The sequence below is a fragment of the Protopterus annectens genome, chromosome 6.part0 (assembly GCF_019279795.1).
Source record: "Protopterus annectens isolate FY-2018-M chromosome 6.part0, PAN1.0, whole genome shotgun sequence".
NCBI classification, from domain to species: Eukaryota; Metazoa; Chordata; order Ceratodontiformes; family Protopteridae; genus Protopterus; species Protopterus annectens.
The window spans coordinates 1,335,259,373-1,335,283,348 of record NC_056737.1 but is presented as its reverse complement, the minus strand read 5'-3'; the positions used below and the strand labels follow the sequence as shown (position 1 = coordinate 1,335,283,348).

General features: G+C 44.3%; 1 protein-coding gene across 3 annotated transcripts in view; it reads left to right on the top strand.

The window, feature by feature from the left end:
- The window catches only part of PRPF40A (pre-mRNA processing factor 40 homolog A), a 3,102,395-nt gene that overhangs the window by 70,749 nt on the left and 3,007,670 nt on the right, over positions 1-23,976 (top strand). For all 3 annotated transcript variants that reach the window (XM_044074905.1, XM_044074903.1, XM_044074904.1), the window contains exon 2: positions 751-834. In XM_044074905.1, the coding sequence (XP_043930840.1) occupies positions 751-834 (84 nt within the window). The remainder of the gene's footprint in view (positions 1-750; positions 835-23,976) is intronic.

Here is a 23,976-nt window from a genome sequence, read left to right as displayed (position 1 = left end):
TGTATAGATATACATATATATATATATATATATATACATATATATATATATATATATATATATATATATATATGTATATATACATACATACATACATATCTACACACACACACACATATATATGTATATGTACATATATATATATATATATATATATATATATATATGTTCTTATATGTATTTATCTATATATATATATATATGTGTATATATGTACATGTAGATATCTATGTATGTATATATATATATATATATATATATGTGTGTGTGTATGCATGTATGTATATACATACATATACATATGTGATGTGTGCTTTTATCATTTTGTTTTACTTTTTTTAAATTACCTTAAGTAGAATGGTGTGTGTGCTGCTTTTTCTGATACTTCACATAAAGATTTCAGTAAAAATACTCAATAATACCCTACAGTTTTTAAACTTTTTTCAGTGACTCAGCGATGCCTGATGTCCTGACATGTGCCCTATCCTAAGGTAAAATTTCTGTATTTCTTCAGTCAGGCATTATGCTGCAAAATGAAATCATATTCCAGAGTAATATCAAGAATGGTGCTCTCCCTTCATAAGTTTTACATGTGTACCTTAACAAAAGCTGTACAAATGAAGCAAATTCACAGCAAACTTGTTCAAACGAACTGCACGTATTGGTAGAATGCTTTTAAGAGTTCTAATGGTCATGTAGTAATTGCTTGAAATTTTTTCTGATGTTTAGTAACTTGCTGTTTAATTATAGATGCCTGCAATGATGCCACCAATGATGCCAGGAATGATGATGCCTCATATGCCTCCTGCTGGTCCCATGCAGCCTGCTGTACCGGTAATTCTTACATTAATAGGTTAATTGTGCATCTGGTGATAGCTTGAAAGTTTTTTAATTTATCCGTGCTCCATTTTACAAAGGGCTAAGTCCCTAAATGTGACCCAGACAATTTGGAGTCATGTAGTGTGTCTTTGGAGTTGGCATGGACGTATGCAACTGAATCGCCAAATCCAGCTTTCCCATTCTGGGGAAGGGAGGGAGGTGATTTGGTCTGCTGTGGTTTGTATCTACTGGAGAAAAAGTTCTATAACATGTAGAGTAGAGATGTACACATCCCTCTACCATTCCTAATCTGTGAAGTACTGATGTGAAGTAGGTGAGTGTGGAATGTAGAGGTGACTGACTGGGTGTTGGCTTTCCCTTCCTGTGATCCCTTTTCTTATAAGGGACGCAAACTGTTGCAGGCACTAAATGGAAAAAGGTGGGCTTTTATAAGCAAGCTTTTGTTCTGTTAGTGTCTCTTTTTTGCTTCTGTTTTTTTTAATGCTGTAAGAGTTACCTGCAGCACAATAGTCTTTTGCTTATCAGAGTAAAATTTGCCAGACTGTTGCTTGGAAAAATAGCTTTGTTATATTGAATGTGTTTTTCTTTGGAACTTTTTTAGCTGTGATTATATAGATGTTCTTCCTGTTTCACTGTTGCAGTCATTACATTTGGGTAATCTGCTGGCAGGTTGCCCTCAGTCGGCCTGAATAACAAAGTCTTGGGTCCTGCGTCAGTTGCTGTCTCCTCTTCCATGACGTCAGGTCATCAGGGGTATAAAACATGCAGCCGACGCCATTTTATTCAGTTTTTCTTGCCGCGCGGTGCCCGAAGCAGAAGCAGTTCGTAAGTGCTGTTCGGCCGACTCCTGAAATTTTCGCATTGAAGTTTCAGAACCGAAATCTGCAACTAAAGCTAAGTACCCCGTTGTGTTAACTATTTATTGCTCCTTACCGATGTCAGTAAAAGTTAATAATTGCATTACTTGTGGGAAGCAAGTACTTCATAAGGATTTTCATTTGTACTGTATTCTTTGTCTATGCCAAGATCATAACGTGTCTTGCTGTCGGTTTTGTGCTAGATTTAACCAACACACAATTAAGCATCGGTATATTCTTGCTTCATAATATTTTGGATCCAGATTTAATTAACCTGAAATGTCGTCTGTTACCAATCCGACTACCGGAGTTCACAAAAAACGCAAAGAAAAAGACAGAGACAGGCCGTCGAGGTCCAAAACCGACAAAGCTTCTCCTAAGCCAGTCACCGGTTCGCCGGTACTCAGTGAGGTGCTTTCGCAGCCCCTGATACCCGCTTCTTTTGAGTCACAGGCCTCTACTGAGACCCATGCGGAGTCCGGTATGCCGCAAGATTCTCAGATGTGTCTCCCTTGGATGGGTCTGGAGCCGCTGAGCAGGCACTGGCTTCTGAGGGTGTTTTCAGGCCTCAACATTTTTATATAAAACTGACGCCAGCTTCAAATACAAGACCAAAAACATCTTCTAAGTCTAAAAAAACCAACGCATGAGCCACGTGCTCAGGCCCCATGCCTAAAAAACAGATGATCAAAATGGCTGAGGATTTAATTACCTTGATCAGGGGTTCCCAAACCCCCCCCCCCCCCTGCTAAGAGGCCTAGGCAAGACACTGACTATGAATCTTCAGATCAGGTTTCTATTTCTTCCGATTCCTCTTCTGATCAGGAATTTTCTGTACCACCCTATGAGGATTCAGATGCAGAAGAATCCATCCCATCTGCATCTCATCTTGAGGATTATTCTTTTGGAGAAACCTTGCATACTTTAAGGGAACATTTTCATTGGGAGAGTCAGGATTTTTCTGAATCAAAAAGAAGGCTTAGGGATTTCCTTCTTCTTCCTCAGCATAAGCCTTTGGCTATACCTCCTGTATTAGACATTGTGGATGATGTGTTTTCGAACTCAAGCATGGCTCCTGATTCCCTACGTCCGGCTCCTAGTAAGCCAGACTGATATTACAGAGTCCCTGACTCCCACAAGTTTGTATTCAAAAGTCCTGCTGCTGATTCTGAAACTCTCTCACAGAGTCCCAAGGGTGTAAAGGTCTCTACAGCCAAAAATCCTACCCCCTCTGATAGAGATTCCAGGGCGCTGGATAGATGGGGAAAGAAGATTTATACGTATTCAACTTTGGGAATTAGGGCCTTAAACTGCCAGTTTCGTATGCTTGAATATCAACAGCATGTTATGGGCTTATTGAAACAGAAAATGATGTTGATTTGTGACTGTGTGGAAAATAAAGAATTACAGGAATTATTGCATGCAGCAGAGCAGGCTGGAAAGCATACTTTGCAATGTGGTTTTGATTCCTTGGAGGCCTCTTGCAGGGCTGCAGATGTTCATCGTGCATTACAGCTGCAGTAATCACATATGGGTTTTCAGCCGTCAGGCGGTCCCTCGGTCGGCCGAATTCCAAAGTCTTGGTCCGGCGTCGGTTGTTGTCGCGTACTCTTCTGACGTCAGGAAGGCTAGAGTATATAAGACACAGCCGACGCCATCTTCTCCAGTCTTTTTTGCCGCGCGGTGCCCGAAGCAGAAGCAGTTTGCAAGTGCCGGTCGGCCAGCTCCTGAATTACGAAAAATTTTGGAACCGAAGTCTTCATTAAAGCTAAGTACCCGTTGGGAATCTTTTCTTGCCTCAGACCGATGTCAGAAAAAGTTAATAATTGTATTTCTTGTGGGAAGCAAATACCGCATAAGGATTTCCATTCCCTTTGCATACCTTGTTTGGGCCCAGACCACGGCGTCTCGGGCTGTCGCTTGCGCTACCTTCAATAAGCACTATCAGCGTCGGGAGTTGCCCAGCACTTTTTGGTAAAGCGTTTAATTATAAAATGTCTTCGGATACTCCGACTACCGCTTGCCCAAAAGCGCAAAAGGACCGCCAGGCGAGGACGCGGTCTCCACCGACACCACGAAGCAGGCTCCACGTGGTCCGGTTCTCAGTGAGCGCCTTTGCAGTCCCTGAGTACCGGCGACACTCCTCGGCGGGGTCTTCTGTACCGAGACCGCTGGTTCTTCAGCCCTTTCCCAGACTACAACCGAAGCCCCTGCATATGTCGAGCCTGCCAATGTGGATAGATCTACATCCACCCATGGTGTATTTAGGCCTTCATCATCTTTCTCTATCAAGGCCTTCACTAAATCCAAAACAGCCAGGCACCATGCTAGGCCGGCTACACAAGGCCCATCACCTGGGCCCATGCCTAAAACACATGCTTAAAATGGCTGAGGACCTTATCACTCTTATCAGAGGCTCCCAGGCCCCTCGGACAAGAGACCCAGAGTGAGGAGGATTCCCCTCTTCTGACCAGGGATCCATATTATCAGATCATTCTGATGCTGAAGAACACTCTTATTCCCTTTCGAGGATTAGGATGCAGAGCAGTCTATTCCTTCTGTATCCCCTGAGGATTTTTCTTTTGAAACCTTACACTCTTTGAGAGCACTTCCACTGGGAAGGCCAAGACTTTTCAGACTCCAAGAAAAGGCTTAGGGAATTTCTCTGGTTACCTCAGCATAGACCTTTGGCTATTCCTCCTGTTTTGGAGGTATTGGATGATGTTTACTCGGAGGCTTGCCTTAATCCTGATTCTCTGCCTCCTGCACCAGTTAAGCCGGATAGGTATTACAGAGTACCTAATTCTCATCAGTTCCTCTACAAAGGCCATAATGCAGACCCTGAAACTATTTCTCAAGGCCCTAAAGGAATTAAGGCCTCCACGGCCAAGAATCCACTTCCTGCGGAAAGGGAATCTAGATCTCTAGAAAGGTGGGGTAAGAAGGTTTATACCTCGGCCACCCTAGCCATGAGGGCCTTAAACTGCCAGTTTCATATGATTAAATATCAACAATTCCTGTTATCACAATTAAAGACCAAAATGTCACAACCTGAACAACCAGATATAAAAGAGTTGCAGGATATGATGCATAGTGCAGAGCAAGTGGGTAAGCACACTTTACAATGTGGTTATGATGCCCTAGAGGCCTCCAGCAGGCTACGGATCAGTCATTCGCAGACATGCATGGCTTAGGGAACAAAATCTGCCAGACCATGTGAAAGCAAAAATTCTGGATGCACCTTTACATAAGGATGTTCTTTTGGTAGTAATGCTGAGGATATATTACGTAAAATGGAAGAAAAAGCAAAATCTATGCAAACTGTCAAAGCTTTCTTACAGGTCCAGCCACCACGGTTCAGCAGGAATTGGCCTTCAAAAAACTGGTCCTTTCCAGCCACTGACAAGCCCCAAAGAGGCAGATATAGGCGGAAGGGGCAGAGGACAAGCAAGGGCCCTATAGAGGCAGACAATGGCAATCTCCAGCACCAAGAGGTGGTGACGACAGTGCACAACAGTACAGGAAGCAGACTCAATGACTCCCTCATTTCCATGCCAAGCAAAATTCAACTGGCAGCACCTTTGGGAGGGAAACTGGCAGTATTTGCAAACAATTGGCATATTGTCACAACAGACAAATGGATTCTGGACATTATAAACAGAGGCTACAAATTCCATTTTCACACTCTTCCAAAAATGAGAGGCATGCCAAATCTACCACAAAGTCAAAGGGTAGAGGCACAACTGCAAATTACAAAGCTCCTAAACATGAGGGCTATACAAAGGTACCTACGCACCAACAAGCACAAGGTTTTATTCAAGGCTTTTCCTGGTGCCAAGAAAAGGCGACTGGAGACCCATACTGGACTTATCCATCCTAAACACATTTCTTCTCGTGCCAAAATTCAAGATGCTCACATTACAGCAACTCCTTCCCATGCTGGGCAAGGGTTCTGGCTGGTAACATTGGACCTCAAGGAGGCATACCTGCATGTCCCAATCAGACAAAGTTGCAGAAGATACCTCAGATTTCTTGCAGGTTCAAACCACTATCAATTCTCTGCATTGCCCTTTGGCTTATCTACTGCCCAGAGTATTCACCAAGTGCCTGGCATCAGTGATTGCATACTGCAGACTTCAAGGGATACAAATTTACCCTTATCTGGACGACTGCCTGATCCAAGCGGACAGCAAACACATACTTCTGAAACACCTGGCATATGTGACACGGTTACTGCTTTCTCTGGGATACACCATCAACAAGGAGAAATCAAAGCTAACACCCTCTCAGAAAATAACCTTCCTGGGTGCCAACTTGGACACAAACACCCAGATGGCCTACCTTACGCCAGAAAAACAAGGGCAATTATCTCAGTACTTCAAAATACTTGCAAAAAGTACCAGGCTTACTGCAAGGAAAATCCTGCAGGCTCTGGGATTCATGGCATCTTGCATTCTTCTAATCCCATGCAAAGCTGCACATGAGGAAACTTCAATGGTACCTAAAAATCTATGGTCTCAACACAGTCACAGCTTGAGCGGTGATTCCAATAATTCCCTGTCTTCAAAAGGAATTCATATGGTGGGCCCAAGCATGCCAAGTAAACACAGGCCTCCCATTCTGCAAGCCTCAAGCTACACAAGTCATAACCACAGGCCTCAGACTACGCCTGGGGCGCATGAAGGACAGGTGCATTCAGGGCAGATGGCCCCAAAAGAAAAGCACCTTCACATCAATCAAAAGAAATGCTGGCAGTAATAAATGCAATCACAGCGTTCAGAGAATTCCTGCATCCAGGACAACTGCTCATAAGAACAGACAACACCACTGTAATGTGGTACATAAACAAACAAGGAGGAACTCATTCATACCCCTTGTGCAGACTAGCCATGACTCTTTGGAACCTGGCTCTGGAAAGACAAATAGAACTTCAAGCACAGTACCTGCCAGGAATGGAAAACACACTGGCAGACACTCTGAGCAGACATATGACGGATCCTCACGAATGGAAGCTACATCCACAGGTGTTTACAGAGATTGTTCAAGCGTGGGGGAGGCCAGATATAGATCTTTTTGCCTCCCACAGAAACCATCAATTAAAAGGTTTTGCTCAAGGACCTTCCACCCAAAGGCCTGGAAAGTGGACGCTCTTTCCTTCAGATGGACAACTTGGTCAGTTTATGCATTCCCACCTCTACCTCTTCTGCCCAAGGTACTTTTGAAAGTAAGAACAGACAAGCCGAGCATGATACTGATTGCTCCAGACTGGCCGAGACAACACTGGTATCCACTCCTGAGGAGCCTAACACACACTCCTCCGTGGCCCCTGCCTCTAACACTCTACTGCTGACGCAGAACAATTTCAAAACCCTACACAGTCAGCTGAAAACTCTCAGTCTCGCTGCATGGAAAATTCCTTAGCATCACATCGGACTCTACTCTCCAAAGAGGTGCAGGATGTCATTTTGGAGGCCAGAAGACCATCTACTAGAAAAGCTTACTCCGCAAAATGGAAGCGGTTTTGCTGTTGGAATGAAAAACGAGGGCAGGACCCTAGAAAATTCAACCTACCTCAGATTTTGCAGTACCTAGCTGAACTTTTGAGCAATGGACTTTCATTTTCCTCAATCAAAATACATGCCTCAGCAATCTCTGCAGAATTCAACATGGATCCTCCTTTATTCTCACACCCACTCCTACGACAGTTCCTCAGAGGGGCTAAGAACATAAGACCTCCAAGGAAACAGCCAGTGCCAGCTTGGGACCTTAACTACGTACTAGAAAAATTGACATTACCTCCCTTTGAACCTGCTGCTTCAACAGAATTACAATATCTGTCCTGGAAAACAGTTTTTCTACTGGCCATCACTTCAGCTCTTAGAGTTTCTGAGTTACAGGCCCTCATGGCGGTGCAGCCATTCCTCATCTTCCATCAGGACAGGGTTTCAACCCTTCCTTTATGCCTAAAGTGGTATCTAGGGTAGCCTTAAACTAGGCCATACACCTTCCTACCTTTTACCCTAACCCTCAAAACAAAGGGGAAAGGCTGCTACACTCTTTAGACATCCATAGGCAGCTACGTTATTACTTGGACAGAACCAAATCCTTCAGAAAATCAGATCAACTCCTCGTTCCTATGCTGTGGGGGGTCAAGGGAAACCTGTTACCAAACAGACCATTTCCAAGTGGATTGGTCACTGCATACGCTTTTGTTATTCCTATCATGGAAAGCCTGTCCCTACTGGTATCAGACCTCACTCCACTAGGGCCACAGCCACCTCTACAGCCTTCCTCAGAGGAGTGCCTACTAAAGATATCTTGGAGGCAGCCACTTGGAGTTCTGTACATACCTTCACAAAACACTACCATCTGCCTTTATACTCCAGAACAAGAGCAGGCTTTGCCACTGCAGTTTTGCAGGGCATTCTAGCTCAACCCAGTTCCGTATAGTACCTACCACCCTATGCATAGCTTTGGGATTCTACCCATATGTGATTACTGCAGCTGTAATGCACGATGAACATAGTACAGTTTTGTACCTACCATAAATGTAGATGTTCGAGGGCTATTACAGCTGCAGTACAGGTTTCCCACCCTCCTTCCCCACTTGGTAAGACCTTGGGGTCTGAATACCTCTTCATACCTGCTGACTGGGTTATCCTGCTATGTATTATTTGCTTACTTTTATGGATTAGATTTATTTATGTATTGCCTTCCTTCTGGGGGCACCTGACATCTGGGGCAAGAAAGACTGAAGAAGATGACGTCGGCTGTGTCTTATGTACTCTAGCCTTCCTGACGTCAGAAGAGTACGCGACAACAACCGACGCCGGACCAAGACTTTGGAATTCGGCCGTCCGAGGGACCGCCTGACGGCTGAAAACCCATATGTGATTACTGCAGCTGTAATAGCCCTCGAACATCTACTTTTATGGTAGGTACAAAACTGTACTTTACTGGATCTGTGATTAGAAGGCATGTCTGGCTCAAGGAGCATATCTGCCTGATCATGTTAAAGCTAAATTGTTGGATGCCCCTTTACAGCATGATACTCTGGTAATAAGGCAGAAGAGGTTTTAAAGAAAATGGAAGACAAAGCTAAATCTATGCAAACTGTAAAAGATTTCTTGCAAGTGCAGCCACCCAGATTCAGTAGGCACTGACCTGCTAAAAATTGGTCCTTTCCTGTGTCCAACAGAGCTTGTCAAGGCAAATCCAGGAGCTCAAAAGGTGCTAGATGCCAATCACAGGGTTATTACAGGTCAAAGCAATGGGGTGCCTCCACCTCCAATCCTGGAGGAAACCAAGCACAACCCTACAGTAAGCAGTCTCAAGTGACTTCCCTCTACCATCACCAAGCACTTATCTTTTGGCAGCCCCCTTGGGGGGAAAATTAGCACTTCATACTCAAAATTGTCAGTTAATTACCCAGGTCAAGTGGGTATTAAACATAGTATCCCAGGGGTACAGATTTTGTTTCCATACTTTGCCAATTCCAAACGGTTGGACAGATCTGCCACAAATTCAATGGGCAGAGGCTCAGAAACAAGTTACGTCCCTCATGGATATGGGTTCTATTCAACCAGTACCAGAACACGAAAAAGGACAAAGTTTTTATTCAAGACTGTTCCTGATATCCAGAGAAGACAATGCCTGCTGTCCAAGACTGGACTTATCGATTTTGAACACGTTCCTGGACATTACAAAATTCAAAATGCTGACTTCACAGCAGCTACTGCCTATGCTGGGCAGGAACGCTTGGTTAGTGACTCTAGACTTAAGAGGTATACCTGCATAACCCAATAAGGGAATCATGCAGAAGATACCTACGCTTCATGGCAGGTTTTATGCATTACCAATTCTCTGCATGGTCCTTTGGCTTATCTGCTGCGCCTTGTCTTTACAAAGTGCCTGGCACCAGTAATTGCATTTTGCAGACAAAGAAGCATACAAATTTATCTTTACCTGGACGACGGTCTCATTCAAGCAGAGAACAAGGACATTCTTCTTCAACATCTGGCATTTGTAAAAAGGCTTCTAACATGCCTAGGGTACACAATAAACGAAAAGAAATCACAACAGGTACCCTCTCAAAAAAATTACATTCCTATGTGCAAGCTTGAATACAACTGCCCAGATGGCTTTACCTTACGCCAGACAGCCAAAGGCAACTGACTACATACTTCAAACAGATGGCAACAAAAATCCAGTTATCTGCAAGACAAATTCTGCAGGCTTTGGGGTTCATGGCATCCTGCATTCTACTAATTCCATATGCAAGCCTGCACATGAGGAAACTTCAGTGGTACCTAAAAAGTTTATGGAGTTAGCATTGTCACAGTCTGGAAACAATGATTCCTCTCATTCCCTGCCTACAAGAGGAGTTTCTTTGGTGGGCAGAGACATGTCACCAAAACAAGGGGCTGTCCTTCACTCTACCCCCTGCCACCCAAACCCTAACTACAGATGCATCAGACTATGCTTGTGGGGGCCTACCTGGCGGGGAGATGCATTCAGGGCATATGGAGCCCAAAACAAATGCATTTGCATATCAACCAGAAAGAGGTGCTAGCTGTTCAGAATTCCCTGATAGCCTTCAAAGATTTACTTCATCTAGGACAACTACTGATAAAGACTGACAACACCATGGTTATGTGGTACATAAACAAGCAGGGGGTACACATTCCTACCCCCCTTTGCAGGCTAGCCATTGCATTGTGGAGCACAGCCTTGACTTACCAAGTACATCTTCAATCTCAGTTCCTGCCAGGAAAACAAAATACTCTGGCAGACGATCTAAGCAGAAATGTTATGGACCCACACAAGTGGAAACTGGATCCACAAATCTTCAGCTTGGTAACACAAAAATAGGGGAGCCCAGACGTACATCTATTTGCCTCTCCCCAAAATTATCAACTGGACAAATTCTGCACAAGGACTTATCACAGACAAGCATGGAAAGTGGATGCCTTATCCTTCAGTAGGAAAAACCTATCCATCTACGCCTTTACCCCTCTGCCTCTTCTCTCCAAGGTCTTACTAAAGGTCAGACAGGAAAAAACAAAAATGATCCTAATTTCTCCGGACTGGCCTCGCCAGCACTGGTACCCAACTCTAAGGAATATGTCTCAATTCCCTCCTTGTTACTTCATTCAGATACCTCATCTACTGTCTCAGCAGAACAATCAAATTCTGCACACTCTGCTCCAATCCCTGAACCTTGCAGCATGGCTGATCATGTAATTATTCAAACAACACCTCTCAGTAAATCTGTGATGGATTTAATTTTGGAACCCAGAAGGCCTAGTACTAGAAAATCTTATGCTGATAAATGGAAGAGATTCTGTGCTTGGAACCAAGCACAAGGAACGGACACAGCAAAACCAAATATCCCTCAGATTTTACAATATTTGACTGAGATGCTTGACAAGGGCCTATCTTTTTCTTCAATAAAAATCCATGCCTTTGCCATCTCAGCTCATTACAACATGGAGCCCTCCCATCTTTTCTCATTCCCTGCTAAAACAGTGTCTTAGAGGGGCCAAAAATTTAAGGCCTCCCAGAAGATCACCAACTCCTGCATGAGACCACAATTTTGTGCTGGAAAAACTCACACTGTCTCCTTTTAAACCAGCAGCTACTGCGGATATATAAAGTTTTTATTTTGGAAAACAGCTTTCCTTTTGGCAATCACTTCAGCAAGAAGGGTTTCAGAACTACAGGCTCTCATGGCTGTGGAGCCTTTTATTACATTTTACCCGGACAGGGTGTCCCTCAGGACCAATCCTTCCTTTATGCCTAAGGTGGTATCCAGTGTGGCTCTTAACCAAACAATTCACCTGCCAACATTTTACCCAAATCCGCAGAATAAGGGGGAGTAGATTTTGCATTCATTGGACGTACACGGACAACTAAGATTCTTCTTAAACAGGACCAAATCTCTAAGAAAGTCTGAGCAACTACTGGTGGCATTTGCTTCAGGAATAGAGGGGAAGGCTATATCAAAGCAGGCTATTTCTAAGTGGATAAGCCACTGCTTTCGTTTCTGCTACTTGCACCATGGTAAACTTGTGCCAAAGGAAAGCAGGTCACACTCCACCAGGGCTGCCTCTACCTCAGCAGCCTTTCTCAGAGGAGTTCCAACCAAAGACATTCTAGAAGCTGCTACTTGGAGCTCTGTTCATACCTTCACAAAGCGTTATCATTTGCCTCTCGTCTCTAAATCCAGGACAGGCTTTGCCACTGCAGTTCTGCAGGGCCTTATAGCCGCTCCTAATGCTATTTTGTTTCATCCGCTCACCCATAGCTTTGGGATTCTACCCAAATATAATGACTGCAACAGTGAAACATGAAGAACATAGTACAGTTGTGTACACTTACCATAAATGTAGATGTTCAAGTGTTTTCACTGTTGCAGTCCAGGTTACCCACCCGCCATCCCCCTTTCTATACCTTTTCTATCCTTCACTTTTTGCTTTTAGTTGAAGGTAAAGTTTGTTTCTAAAAGTATGTAAATCTATATATAGATATATATATATATATATATATATATATATATATATATATATATATATATATATATATATATGTATTTTTGCTCCCCATTTGGGGGGCACCTGACATCTGGGGCAAGAAAAACTGAATAAAATGCAGTCGACTGCATGTTTTATACCCCCTGATGACTTGACATCATGGAAGAGGAGACCGCAACCAACGCAGGACCCAAGACTTTGTTATTCAGGCCGACTGAGGGTAACCTGCCACCTGATTACCCAAATGTAATGACTGCAACAGTGAATACACTCGAACATCTGCATTTATGGTAAGTTTACACAACTGTACTTTATTCTTGGTATGTTTAGACAGATGTTGCAGTTTGTACTAATGTCTTTACTACTGCCTTTGCCCCAATGCTACAACATTCTGCAATAGAGAGTTTGACCGATTGCAGCGCAGTGTTGTAATGGATGAAATTTGAAAGTGCATTGTAATTTTACATTAAAAAGGTCACTACTTGAGAGAAAAAACTTCCATTAGTTTAATTGAGACTATGGTCAATTTGAAAAATGTTGTTTATGGGTGCAATTTCAACTATTCATTGTAATGTATTCTTCATTGTGGGTGTGTGTTCTGAATTAAGGAAATTTATATAATTGAACTGAGTGTTGTATTGGGCCATGTTTTTGAAATTTTTGATGAAATTTGCAAGATCGTTATGCAAGACTATTTTCAGTCATTTCATAGATCCGTTACTAGACTAACGACCAGGGAACCTTTTTAAGCCTAACCAGGTTTTCTCAAAAGAATAATCATGTCCTCTATCCAAACAGGACATTAAGGATCAGGCATTGTAAGCTACCACTGTGCATACATAGATTAGTATATCTGTCATACATAGATTAGTACTAGGCTAACTGCCCCTGTGGGCCATTTTAAGCCTAGCCAATTACCCCATGTGAGAATCAAACCCTGCACCTTGTATCTTTAAGGTGAACACCTTAACCATTATGTCAGCCCCCTCTCCGTCAACATAAGGGACATGGGGTGCAGACCTAGTGTAAATTTCCTGTTCCCCATCCAGTGGTCTAGGTTGCATTTAAACTGGGTTAATAGACAAACTCATCTTTACATGGATGGGAAACCTGTTCCATAAGAGGGACAGTTTCTAGGACACGTGTCTGTCCAGCATGTTTGATTTGTCACTGGCAAAATTCAGGACCCTAGACCTTGTATTTCTAGTACTTTTTGACTTACAAGTAAGATGGAGATTCACAAATGTGGGGTTTGCGGATGCCTTTTTAAGCCAGGAATAGATCAGCCCTTAGCAATCTTTAGGAGACTGAGTAGAGGGAAGAACCTTTAAGGGAGTCTGCATAAGGAAGGCTTGTTATGCCTATTATTCTCTGTAAAGCATCTCTTGAGGTCACTCTAGTTCTTGCATATGCCTGGTCAGGTACATATGGAATGGAGCATTGGTCTGGTAAGGTAGTGTACACTGGGATAATGACCTGTTTGGAACTAGATGCCAAACCATTTCTTGTAAGTTGTGCAGTATAAAAGAACTTCCTCACCACTTTGGCCACGTGGTGGTCGAAGTTAAGGTAATCTTTACATGTGTACCCAGATCCCTGATCAGTGGGTTGACTCTTAGGGGTGTATTATCAACATGGTACTTTAGTGGAGGTGGTTCATTTATCGAAGGGTAAAAGTATGTATTTCTTAGCATTCAGTTGAAGACCATGGCTTTGGCACCATTTTTTAGAGGGCTAGGTGTTATTGAAGAATGCTAGTGTCTGCAGTGGAGTTGATGTTAACCCCTAGCTTACAGAATGCTAGTGTCTGCAGTGGAGTTGATGTTAACCCCTAGCTTACAGAATGCTAGTGTCTGCAGTGGAGTTGATGTTAACTCCCAGCTTACAATCAACTGCAAGCTAAGTCAATCATACACCTTCAGCATTCTTTCACATTTCAGAGAAGTATGTGCCAAGTAGGTCCAGGCCCAGTACTGAGCCCTGGAGAATTCTGCTAGTGACTGGCCTCTTGGTGGAGGTGGCCTCACCTGTTTTGATCTCCTGAGTCCTGTCAGTGAACCATTTAGCTGCCCAGTGGGTGATAAAAGGGTTTGTACCTAAATTAGTGAATTTGTCTATAATACCTGTGTTGGGTATTGTATCAAAAGCCTTGGCCAGGTCGAGGTAAGCAGTGTGCGTAGACTTGCCTTCATCCAATGTTTTGTGACCCTCTTAAAAAAATAAATAAATAAATAAAAATGTCCAGATTTAATAGGCATGGTCTTCCTTTAACAAAGCCAAACTCTGATGGGTCCAGCATTTGCAGGTCACCCATATCCTCATTTATTATGTCCATGGTGATTCTTTCCATGGCTTTGCATATGAAGCTGGTCAGACTTGCAGGCCTTTAGTTACCCAGACTAGTGCTGGACCTCCTTTTTGCAGGGGAATGACTAGCTATCTTCTGATGTCTTTCTGTTTTCATGTTGCTGTATTCCAAACTCTTGGGTTTTCCTGTTTTTCTACCCGAATGTCTAGCCAGTATACAAAAGCTTCTAGTCACTGCAGGATATGTAGGATGTGTGACATTGGCTAAGGGAATGTGGGCCATAAAAGTGACGTCTGTATGTACCATACCTAAGAACTTCTCTGCTGCCAGTGAAACGTCAGCTGTTCCTGCTCTACCTGCCATCGGATTGAAATTTCTAAGATAAGTACCTCATTGGGGATGTTTTGTTCTTTTGGGTCACTTCATGCCTATGTAAGTTCATGTTATCTAGGAAGTAAAACAATGAGTGAGAAGGTCACTGAAAACCAATCAGTAAAAACAAAATGAAAATTCCAGCAAAGCTAGAACGTCCATTGAGTGACCTCCCAAACATTTTGTATCAGAGGCAATGGGATATATATGCAAATGATCCTTATGAACATCAGGTGTTTCAGCTAATTGGCAATCCTGAATGCCCATGATTTGTTTCATTTTAATGGACAATTTCAGGACAATAAAGCCAAACCCCACTAGCTGTGGATTCAGCATTATGACCTCATCAGCACTGCATAAGCAGAGTGTTTGACTAAGGATTAGAAACACACGGCTGTTATACTCAGCTGATGTCCATTATCATTAGGGTCATTCCAAAAATATCCCAAACAACAAACTAAAACAATGAGTGAGAAGGTCACTGAAAAACCAATCGGTAAAAACAAAATGAAAACTCCAGCAATGCTAGAATTTCCAATGAGTGACCTCGTAAACCTGTTGTATCAGAGGCACATGGGATATATATGCAAATGATCCTTATGAACATGGTGTTTCAGCTAATTGGTGATCCTGAATGCCCATGACTTTTTTCGTCGTTTTAAATTGTCCATTAAAATGACGAAACAAGTCATAGGCATTCAGGATCACCAATTAGCTGAAACACCTGATGTTCATAAGGATCATTTGCATATATATGCCATGTGCTTCTGATACAAGAGGTTTTGTTAGGTCACTCATTGGAAGTTCTAGCTTTGCTGGAGTTTTCATTTTGTTTTTAATGTTATCTAGGAAGGGAAGTTGTAGGTGCAGTTGGCAGATCCCCCATAAAGATGCACATGAGCTTTGCCGTTTTTGTTTAGGGCCTACGTTTGACCATAAGTCCTGCTCCTCTATCTGTCAGGGCTTCATTACAAAAACCCTACTCAGCCATCTTATGTTCATAGATAGGTACTAGGCTATTGGCCCTAGGGCCCATACAAGCCTAGCCAAAAAATGTACCCTGGTTTTCGCCACCCAAGAAAATTATTTTCCTGTGCCCCTGTCGAGCAGAGCCACAGAAGTGATCCCCGGGGTGAATTTCCCATTTCCCATCCAATCATCAAGATTTTTCTTGAAGAGTGCTAATGAGGAGCTCTGTTTGACATAGATAGGTAGTCTGTTCCAGAGTATGGGAAGTCTCTGGGACAGGAATCTATCCCTCCAGCATGTTCTGTTTATTGTGGTTACAAGGTTAAGGTCCCTAGAGCGTGTAGCTCGGAGGGATTGGGATTTCTTTAAGTGGAGCATGTCCAACAGCTCTGGGTTTGACATAGCTCTGTATGTTGGCAGAGATCGCCCCTGAGTAGGCGATATGCGATGGAGTAAAGCTGTAGTTTTTTGAGACGGTCTGCATAGGGCATATGTTTGAGGCCAGTAATCCTCTTTGTGAGGTATTTCTGTGGTCTTTCCAGTTGTTGTAGATGTCTTGTGAGGTACATACCAAAAGGGGCGTTGTACTCTATAATGGGTCTAATGAGTGATGAGTAGAGGGGAACAATGACCTCTTTTTTTCTGGATGAGAATCCTTTTGTGATGAGATGAGCCACGTAGAAGGATTTCCTGACCACTGTGGTGATCTGATTATCAAAGGAGAGACTACTGTCCACCTGTGTCCCAAGGTCTCTTATCACATTTTCGGCATTAAGTAAACTATCAGCTATGTGGTAGTTCATGGGTACAGAGTTTTTACCAAAGGGGATGACGATACACTTTTTGGCATTGAGCTTCAGGCCATGGCTTTGACACCAGGTATCTGTCTGAGGCCCTTTTGTAGTTTGTCCACATCGTTAGGAGTTTCGATTATGGCTCCTAGTTTGCAGTCATCTGCAAACTTTGTTAGCCAAAGACATTCTGTGTTGGCCTGTACTTCAGAGAAGTAGATACCAAACAGGAGAGGACCCAGGACTGAACCCTGTGGTACTCCACTTGTCACTGGTCTGATGTCGGATTTGGAATCCGCTACTTTCACAGTGTGGGTTCTGTCCGTGAACCAGTTGGCAACCCATCTTGTGACATAGGGATTTATACCTAGTTTAGTGAGCTTATCTATAATTCCAGAGTGGGGAATGGTGTTGAAAGCCTTGGCAAGATCTAGATAAGCTGTGTGAACCATTTTACCCTAATCTATGGCTTTGGTGACTGCTTCAAAGAAGTCAATCAGGTTTAGGAGACATGATCTGCCTTTTACAAATCCAAACTGTGTAGGGTCCAGAGTTTGGAGATTACCAATGTCTTTGTTTATGAGTTCCATGATGATACGTTCCATGGCCTTGCTGACCAGGCTCATGGGGCGGTAGTTCCCAGGGTCCGTCGTGGCTCCCCCGTTGTGGAGTGGGATAACTGTCGCGGTGCGCCATTCAGTGGGTATCTGCACGCATTGAACATTTAGCTTGAGAATCAGCGCATTAAGTGCTTAGCTTTAGGCATGGTGGGTCCTGTCCAGTCAGCAGAGCCACCTAAGAAAAAGGCCAAAGTTGCAAGGCCTGAATTTGTAATGGCTCCTCCTCCACCCAGTGTACCTCCTGTGGCTGATGTCAGCCTGGAGGAGCAGTCAGTCACCGCTAAAATGGGCACAGCGTGTTCCGTTGTGGAAGCCGCAGAACTCCGAGCAGAGGGCATGTCCTTGTAAGTAATGCAGATGTCTGCTACTGATGGTGAGGGGAACCCTGGCTTGTACCGGCTGCCCAAACAGATCCCTCCAGTACTTTGCAGGTTACTGATCCCAGGCCTACCTTGGCTCAGATGCCCCGTAGGCCCTTCCTTAAAAGGAAAGAAAAGCAAACGTTTCTTTCCCAGTAGAGGGCCAGCCAGATTGGCAGGCTTTTTCTCAAAGCCTTTTCAATGCCTTTACAGCTCTGAGACCTGCTAAATGCTTAGCCTCCCCATTGGCTCCTCCTGTGATGAGCCCTAGGCCTCAGGCTTTAGATACTTTCCAAGGTGAAGCTGAGGAATTCTCTGACTCTTCCTCAGAGGATTCCCTGTCATATGTCTCCCAGTTGCCATCTCCCCTTGGCTGTGCCTCCCCTGAGGAAGAATCTGCAGAAACAGATTCTCTAAGTGACGATCTCACTTCTGGGAGACCATTTCAAAAATGTGGGAACATTTTAAATGGGACTACTCTGAGATGACAGAAGTTCAGAGAAGGTATTATGAACAACTACAGATGGACCCCCCTCCAGCTATAATGCCAGTGCTACCAGCATTTCTGGATGCATTTAATGCAGCATCAGTTAATCCTGATTCTCCGCCTCCTGCTGTTCGAAGGCCTAACAAATTCTACAAGGTCCCCGTAGGAGCCAAGTTCTTTGTTATGTGCCCTGCAGCGGACCCTGGCACTGTATCTGTGTCAGCTGATAAGGCATCTAAACTCATTACATCCTCCACACTTTTCCCCACAGACAGCAAGGCCATGGAACGCCTTGGGAAGAAGGTCTACACCTCATCTGTCTTGCCCTAGCCCTTTTAGGACAAGCCACTAAACTGAGTGAAATCCCAAACTCTCCTGCCAAGGCTCAGATATCCAGCTTTGTAACTATATCCTGTCAGGTCACTAGGCTTTCCATTAAGTGCAGCTGTGATGCAGCTGAAGCTTCTGCCAGGGCTGCTGCATCTGCCTTAGTCCTGAGAAGATATTCCTGGTTAAGGTTGCTGCCCCTTCCTGATGACATTACGGCAAAACTTTTGGATGCGCCTCTTGATAACTCTGCCCTCTTTGGGACAAAGGTGGCTGAGTTATTCAAAACTCTGCAACAGCAGGGGAAGGAGTTACAAGACCTGAACCACCTATTTGTTTCTCCTATCCTCAAATTCCAGAGGAAGGTACCCCTCAAAAACCCAATTAATCAGGAAACATTCTACTCTCTCCTCTTTCCTTGGACAGAAAGACTGCCAGGAAGCAAACACCACCTTCCACTGCTGCTCAGACTTCAGCCCAGAAGCCTCAATTTCAAGACAGGGCAAGTAGTTTGTCAGCTGACCGAGACCTTTCGTGCTCCAGCCCAGGCCTCTGTCTCTAACCTACCCCTGCGCCTATACCAACAAAGAAAAAACAGAAAACTAGACACTTGAGCCCTATGCCTCAGGGAACTTCAAATTGGCAGTCATTTACCAATTCCTTAATGCAGGCCTTCATGGCCCTCAGGACCACAGGCCCTGCATCTACCAACATTCCTGTGCTGAGCCCTGGGCCAGCCTCTGCTTCCTCCCTACCTTTACCCACTACTCAACAGGGAGTAGAAGAAGAACCGGACTAGTCTTGCTCCTCTTCTGAGGAATTAGTTTCCTACGTCTCTCAAATTGCTTCACCCTGTGGATTACTACTTCCCAGGCGAAGACTCTATTGAAGGAGATTCCCCACCAAGAGGATACTACCTTTTGGGAAACTATTTCAAAAATGAGAGAGTACTTCAAGTGGGATACTACCTTTAATGTCAGATATCCAGAAAAGATATTTTCAACTTTTGCAACTTGAGTCTCCCTCTCCTTCAGCTAATCCCTCCTGTGCTTCCAGCCTTCCTGGATGCCTTCAACTCAGTGTCCAAGAATCCAGATTCTCAACCTCCTGCCCCCCTATAAGGCCAGATAAGGTTTATAAAGTTCCTGATGACCAAATATTTCTGGTGAAACCTCCCCTGGCTGACACAGCAGTTATTGCTATGTCCCCAGACAGACAGTCTAGGCAATTACCTTCTGCTTCACTTTTGCCAACAGATAAGGGCAGCAAAACAGTGGACAGAATGGGTAAGAAGGTTTACACTTCCTTTACCCTGGCCTTCAGAACTATCAGTTACCAAACCCACATGGTTAAGTACGCCCTGGACCTAGTCTCCCAGGCTTCCACCTTGCTGGCTTCTACCCCAGACTGTCCAACCAAAGCTGACATTGTATCAGACCTGTCTCTAGTTACGCAAGTAGCCAGGTGCAGTTATGCAGCAGAGGCCTCAGCCAGGTCTGCTGCATCTGCATCTGCTTTGTGCAGATACTCCTGGCTTCATCTGCAACCTCTACCAGAGGATTTTAAATCTAAAGTCATGGATACTCCACTGGACCACAGCCTTGTATTTGGAAAAAAATTCAACAGAACTTTTCAAAAACTTACAAGAGAAAAGTAAGGAACTACAGGACATTAAGCATCTGCTGGTGTCCCCCTTCCCTAGATATTACAGGAACTATCTAGCAAAAACATGCTTTGTTAGAAGGACTCCTTCAGTGTCATGTCCTTCTTCCTCAAGGCCCCGTAGGGGATTCAGGAGACAGCCTTACTCCAGACCCCCCAACTCTCAGCCCCCAGCCAAACAGCCCTTTCCAGACAGAAGAGGCACCTCTTCAGCATGACTGTCTTGCTCAGCTGCCTCTGTCCTCTCGCCTTACCCACTGCCTTCCCTTCTGGAAAACCATCACCTCAGATCTTTGGGTTCTTTCCATCATCCAAAAGAATATTTTCTATCTTGGAAGGAAAAACCAAAACCAAAAAGGATTCCTTTCCCTCCACACATTCAGCTTCATCTATTCCCTCTCATTTTGAAAGAACTCCTAACCCTAGGAACTATAGAACCAGTTCCCTCAGGACAGGGCTTCTATTCCAGTCTTTTCTTAGTTCCAAAAAAGGATGGCCCTTTGAGTCCAATCCTGGACTTATCCTATCTGAACCTGTTCCTAAAGGTTCCCTCCTTCAGGATGCTCTGTCTTCAGACTGTCCTACCCCTCATCCCCTCCAAAGCCTTCATGGTCACTCTAGACCTAAAGGATGCTTACCTGCACATTCCTATCAGGCCCTCCCACAGGAAGTTTCTGTACTTCACTGGCCACTCTTCACACTTTGTTTACAGCTTTGGCCTTTGGCTTGTGTATGGCTCCCAGAGTTTTTACAAACTTTTTGGCCCCAGCCATTGCCTATTGCAGAACTAAGGGAGAACAAATCTACCCTTATCTGGATGACATTCTCATTCTGGCATAATCAGAGTCCACCCTACAAACTCATCTCAAGTTCGCCATCTCTCTCCTTCACAACTTGGGATTCACCCTAAACCTTCAGAAATCCTCCCTTCTTCCTCAAGAGGGCAAAGTTTTCCTAGGCTGCAGGATCAGGACAGACCTGACGAGATCCTTTCTCCCACCAAACAAAGTGTAGTCCCTCTCCATCCATTTTCAAAGCCTGCTTTCAGAATCTCATCTGTCTACAAGACAGTTTCTACAATTTCTAGGTCCCATGGCAGCAACTATTCCCATGCTCCCATTAGCAAGGATGCACATGAGAAAATTCCAATGGTACCTAAAGAATGTGTGGTCTCAGAGCCAACATTCACTAGACAAATGTATTCCCCTTCTGCCCTGCTTAAAAACAGAGCTAAAGTGGTGGAGTCAGCAAATTTTCCCAGAACCAAGGCATTCCTCTGCAACTCCCCCCCCCCACACACACACCAGTCAGTCCATGCACACAGATGCATCAGATCTAGGGTGGGGGGCAACATTACAGTAGCTCAGGGTACAACAGTGTTGGACCCCTGCCCTGCAAAAGCAACACATCAGTGTCAGAAAAATGACGGCTGTCTTGCTGGCTCTAAAAGCCTTCCTTCCCATCTTGCAACCAGGGCTGCTCCACATTGTGACAGACAAACGCAGTTGTCATGTGGTACCTCAAAAAATGAGGGACAAAGGCATACCAGTTATGCCGGATAACCCTACAAATCTGGGATCTGGCAGCCAACCACAACCTTTTCCTGCAGGCTTCTTCCATACAACACAAATGGATGTTGCACAGGGATACCTTCCTAGACATCGTCCAACAGTGGAGCACACCTCAAGTGAATCTGTTTGCCTCCCCCCAGAACAGACCAACATATTCTACACCACGGTTCACACTCCACTAGCCTGGAGAGTGAATGCCTTCAGCTTTCCATTGAAGGAAATGTTCCTGTACTCCTTTCCTCTCTTCCCTCTAATGCAAAAGGTCTTTCTGAAAATCAAGAAGGAACAACCGAAAATCTTGCTGGTGACTCCCTATTGGCCAAGGCAGCACTGGTACCCCCTTTTTCATTCCCTAGCCAAGGGCAGTCACCACAAGTTACCCCACAAAGTGGACCTCCTGACGTAACAAAAAGGATCTCTCATTCACTCCAGCTGTTTTTGCTGCATCTAACTCTTTGGGTGATCAACTTCTGATCCCTTTCAGGCAACACTACTCAGAGGACGTGCTCTCAGTCCTGAGGGAGGCCAGGAAACTAACTACTAGAAAAAAGTATTTGTCTAAATGGCAGAGATTCTCAAAATGGTGTTCCCTTAAGGATAGGGAGTCTTTTCAGGTGGATCCCTCACTTGTCCTTATCTATATATGTGAGCTCATTAAAGAAGGACTAGCATATTCTTCAGTGAAAGTCCACTTTTCTGCCATTTCAGCCTGCTTGCCTTTACAGCCAGCACTGCTTTCCAGACTGGACGTTAAACTTTCCTGAGAGATGTCTTGCATATCAGACCACCAAGAAAATCCATCCCTCCTCCCTGGGAACTCAATTTCATGCTGGAAAAACTCACCTTACCTCCTTTTGAGCCAGCCAGCACTTCTCTACAAATGTGTACATGGAAAATCATTCTTTTAGTGGCCATTGCCTCTGCTAGAAGAGTGTCTGAACTACTGGTCCTCATGGCCTGTCCTCCTTACACCACCTTCCACAATGACAGGGTGACTTTGCGCACAAACCCTTCCTTCATGCCCAAAGTGGTGAATGAGCTATCCTTAAATCAGTCCCTTCACCTACCCACCTTCATCCCCTCTCCAACTAATACCGCATAGAGGATCCTTCATTCCCTAGACATGCACAGACAACTGAGATTCTACTTAGACAAAACAAAGTCCTGCATAAAGTCTGACCAGCTCTTCATCTCCTTCCACCCCAGGCTCTGAGTAAGGCTGTGTCCAAACAAACCATTTCCTGCTGGATCAGGAAATCCATTCTCGCATCATAGCAAACCATTGCCTCAAGGAGTTGGAGTTCATTCTACTAGAGGCATGACTACCTCCAAGGCCTTTCTGAGAGGGCTGGACACAGCCTCCATCATGGAAGCAGCTACCTGGTCTACAGTTCACACTTTTCACTAAACACTACAAACTAGACCAGGTCTCTAGGGCCAGAGCAGGATTTGCCAGGGCAGTCGTCTATTTCTGCCTCCTTCCTTCACTCCTTGTGCTTCTCTTCCTCAATTTGAATGCTGCAACATAGGAATAGAAGGACATATAATAGTTGTGTTTACCATAACCATAGATGTCTTTATCTTCCATGTTGGATATTCCTTCCTACTCTCCATACCCCCTTTTTTCTATCTCTACTGGATGGTTGGTCTTGGACCTCTGTATCAACTCCCTGCAGGCTAATCTGTACAGCCCTTCAGGGACATTTGCTCCTGATTTTCAATTCCTCCTTCTGTACACCTTGTCCTGGGCTTCAAGTTATGAGGTCTGTGCATGCAGATGTCACATTTATGGTCCCTGGTTTATAGCCCTGCATGTGACATCCCACCCACCTACAGCAGCCAGGCTTAAGCTTTTGTATAGGAACTGACGCTGGGTCACCCTGAGGTGGGAAATCTCACCGTAGGAATACTGCAACATGGAAGATGAGGACATATATATGGTTATGGTAAGATTTTACACAGCTATTCTTTCTTCTTTTCTACAGCATTGTACCTGGAAAAGAGTTCTTGTGGCCATCACCTCAGCTAGAATGGTATCAAAACTTCAGGCACTGATGACTTCATCCCCCTTTACTGTTTTCACAAGGACAGGGTTTCCTTATGCAGTAACCTCTTTTTTGTGCCCAAGGCGGTGAATGAGTTGTCACTCAGTCCATTTATATTTCCACCTTTTTCCCCATCTCCACAGTCCTTTAGAAAGAGTATTTTACTCACCTTGGATATGCATAGACAACTCAGATTTTATTTGGACAAAACCAAGAATATTAGGAAATTTGATGGT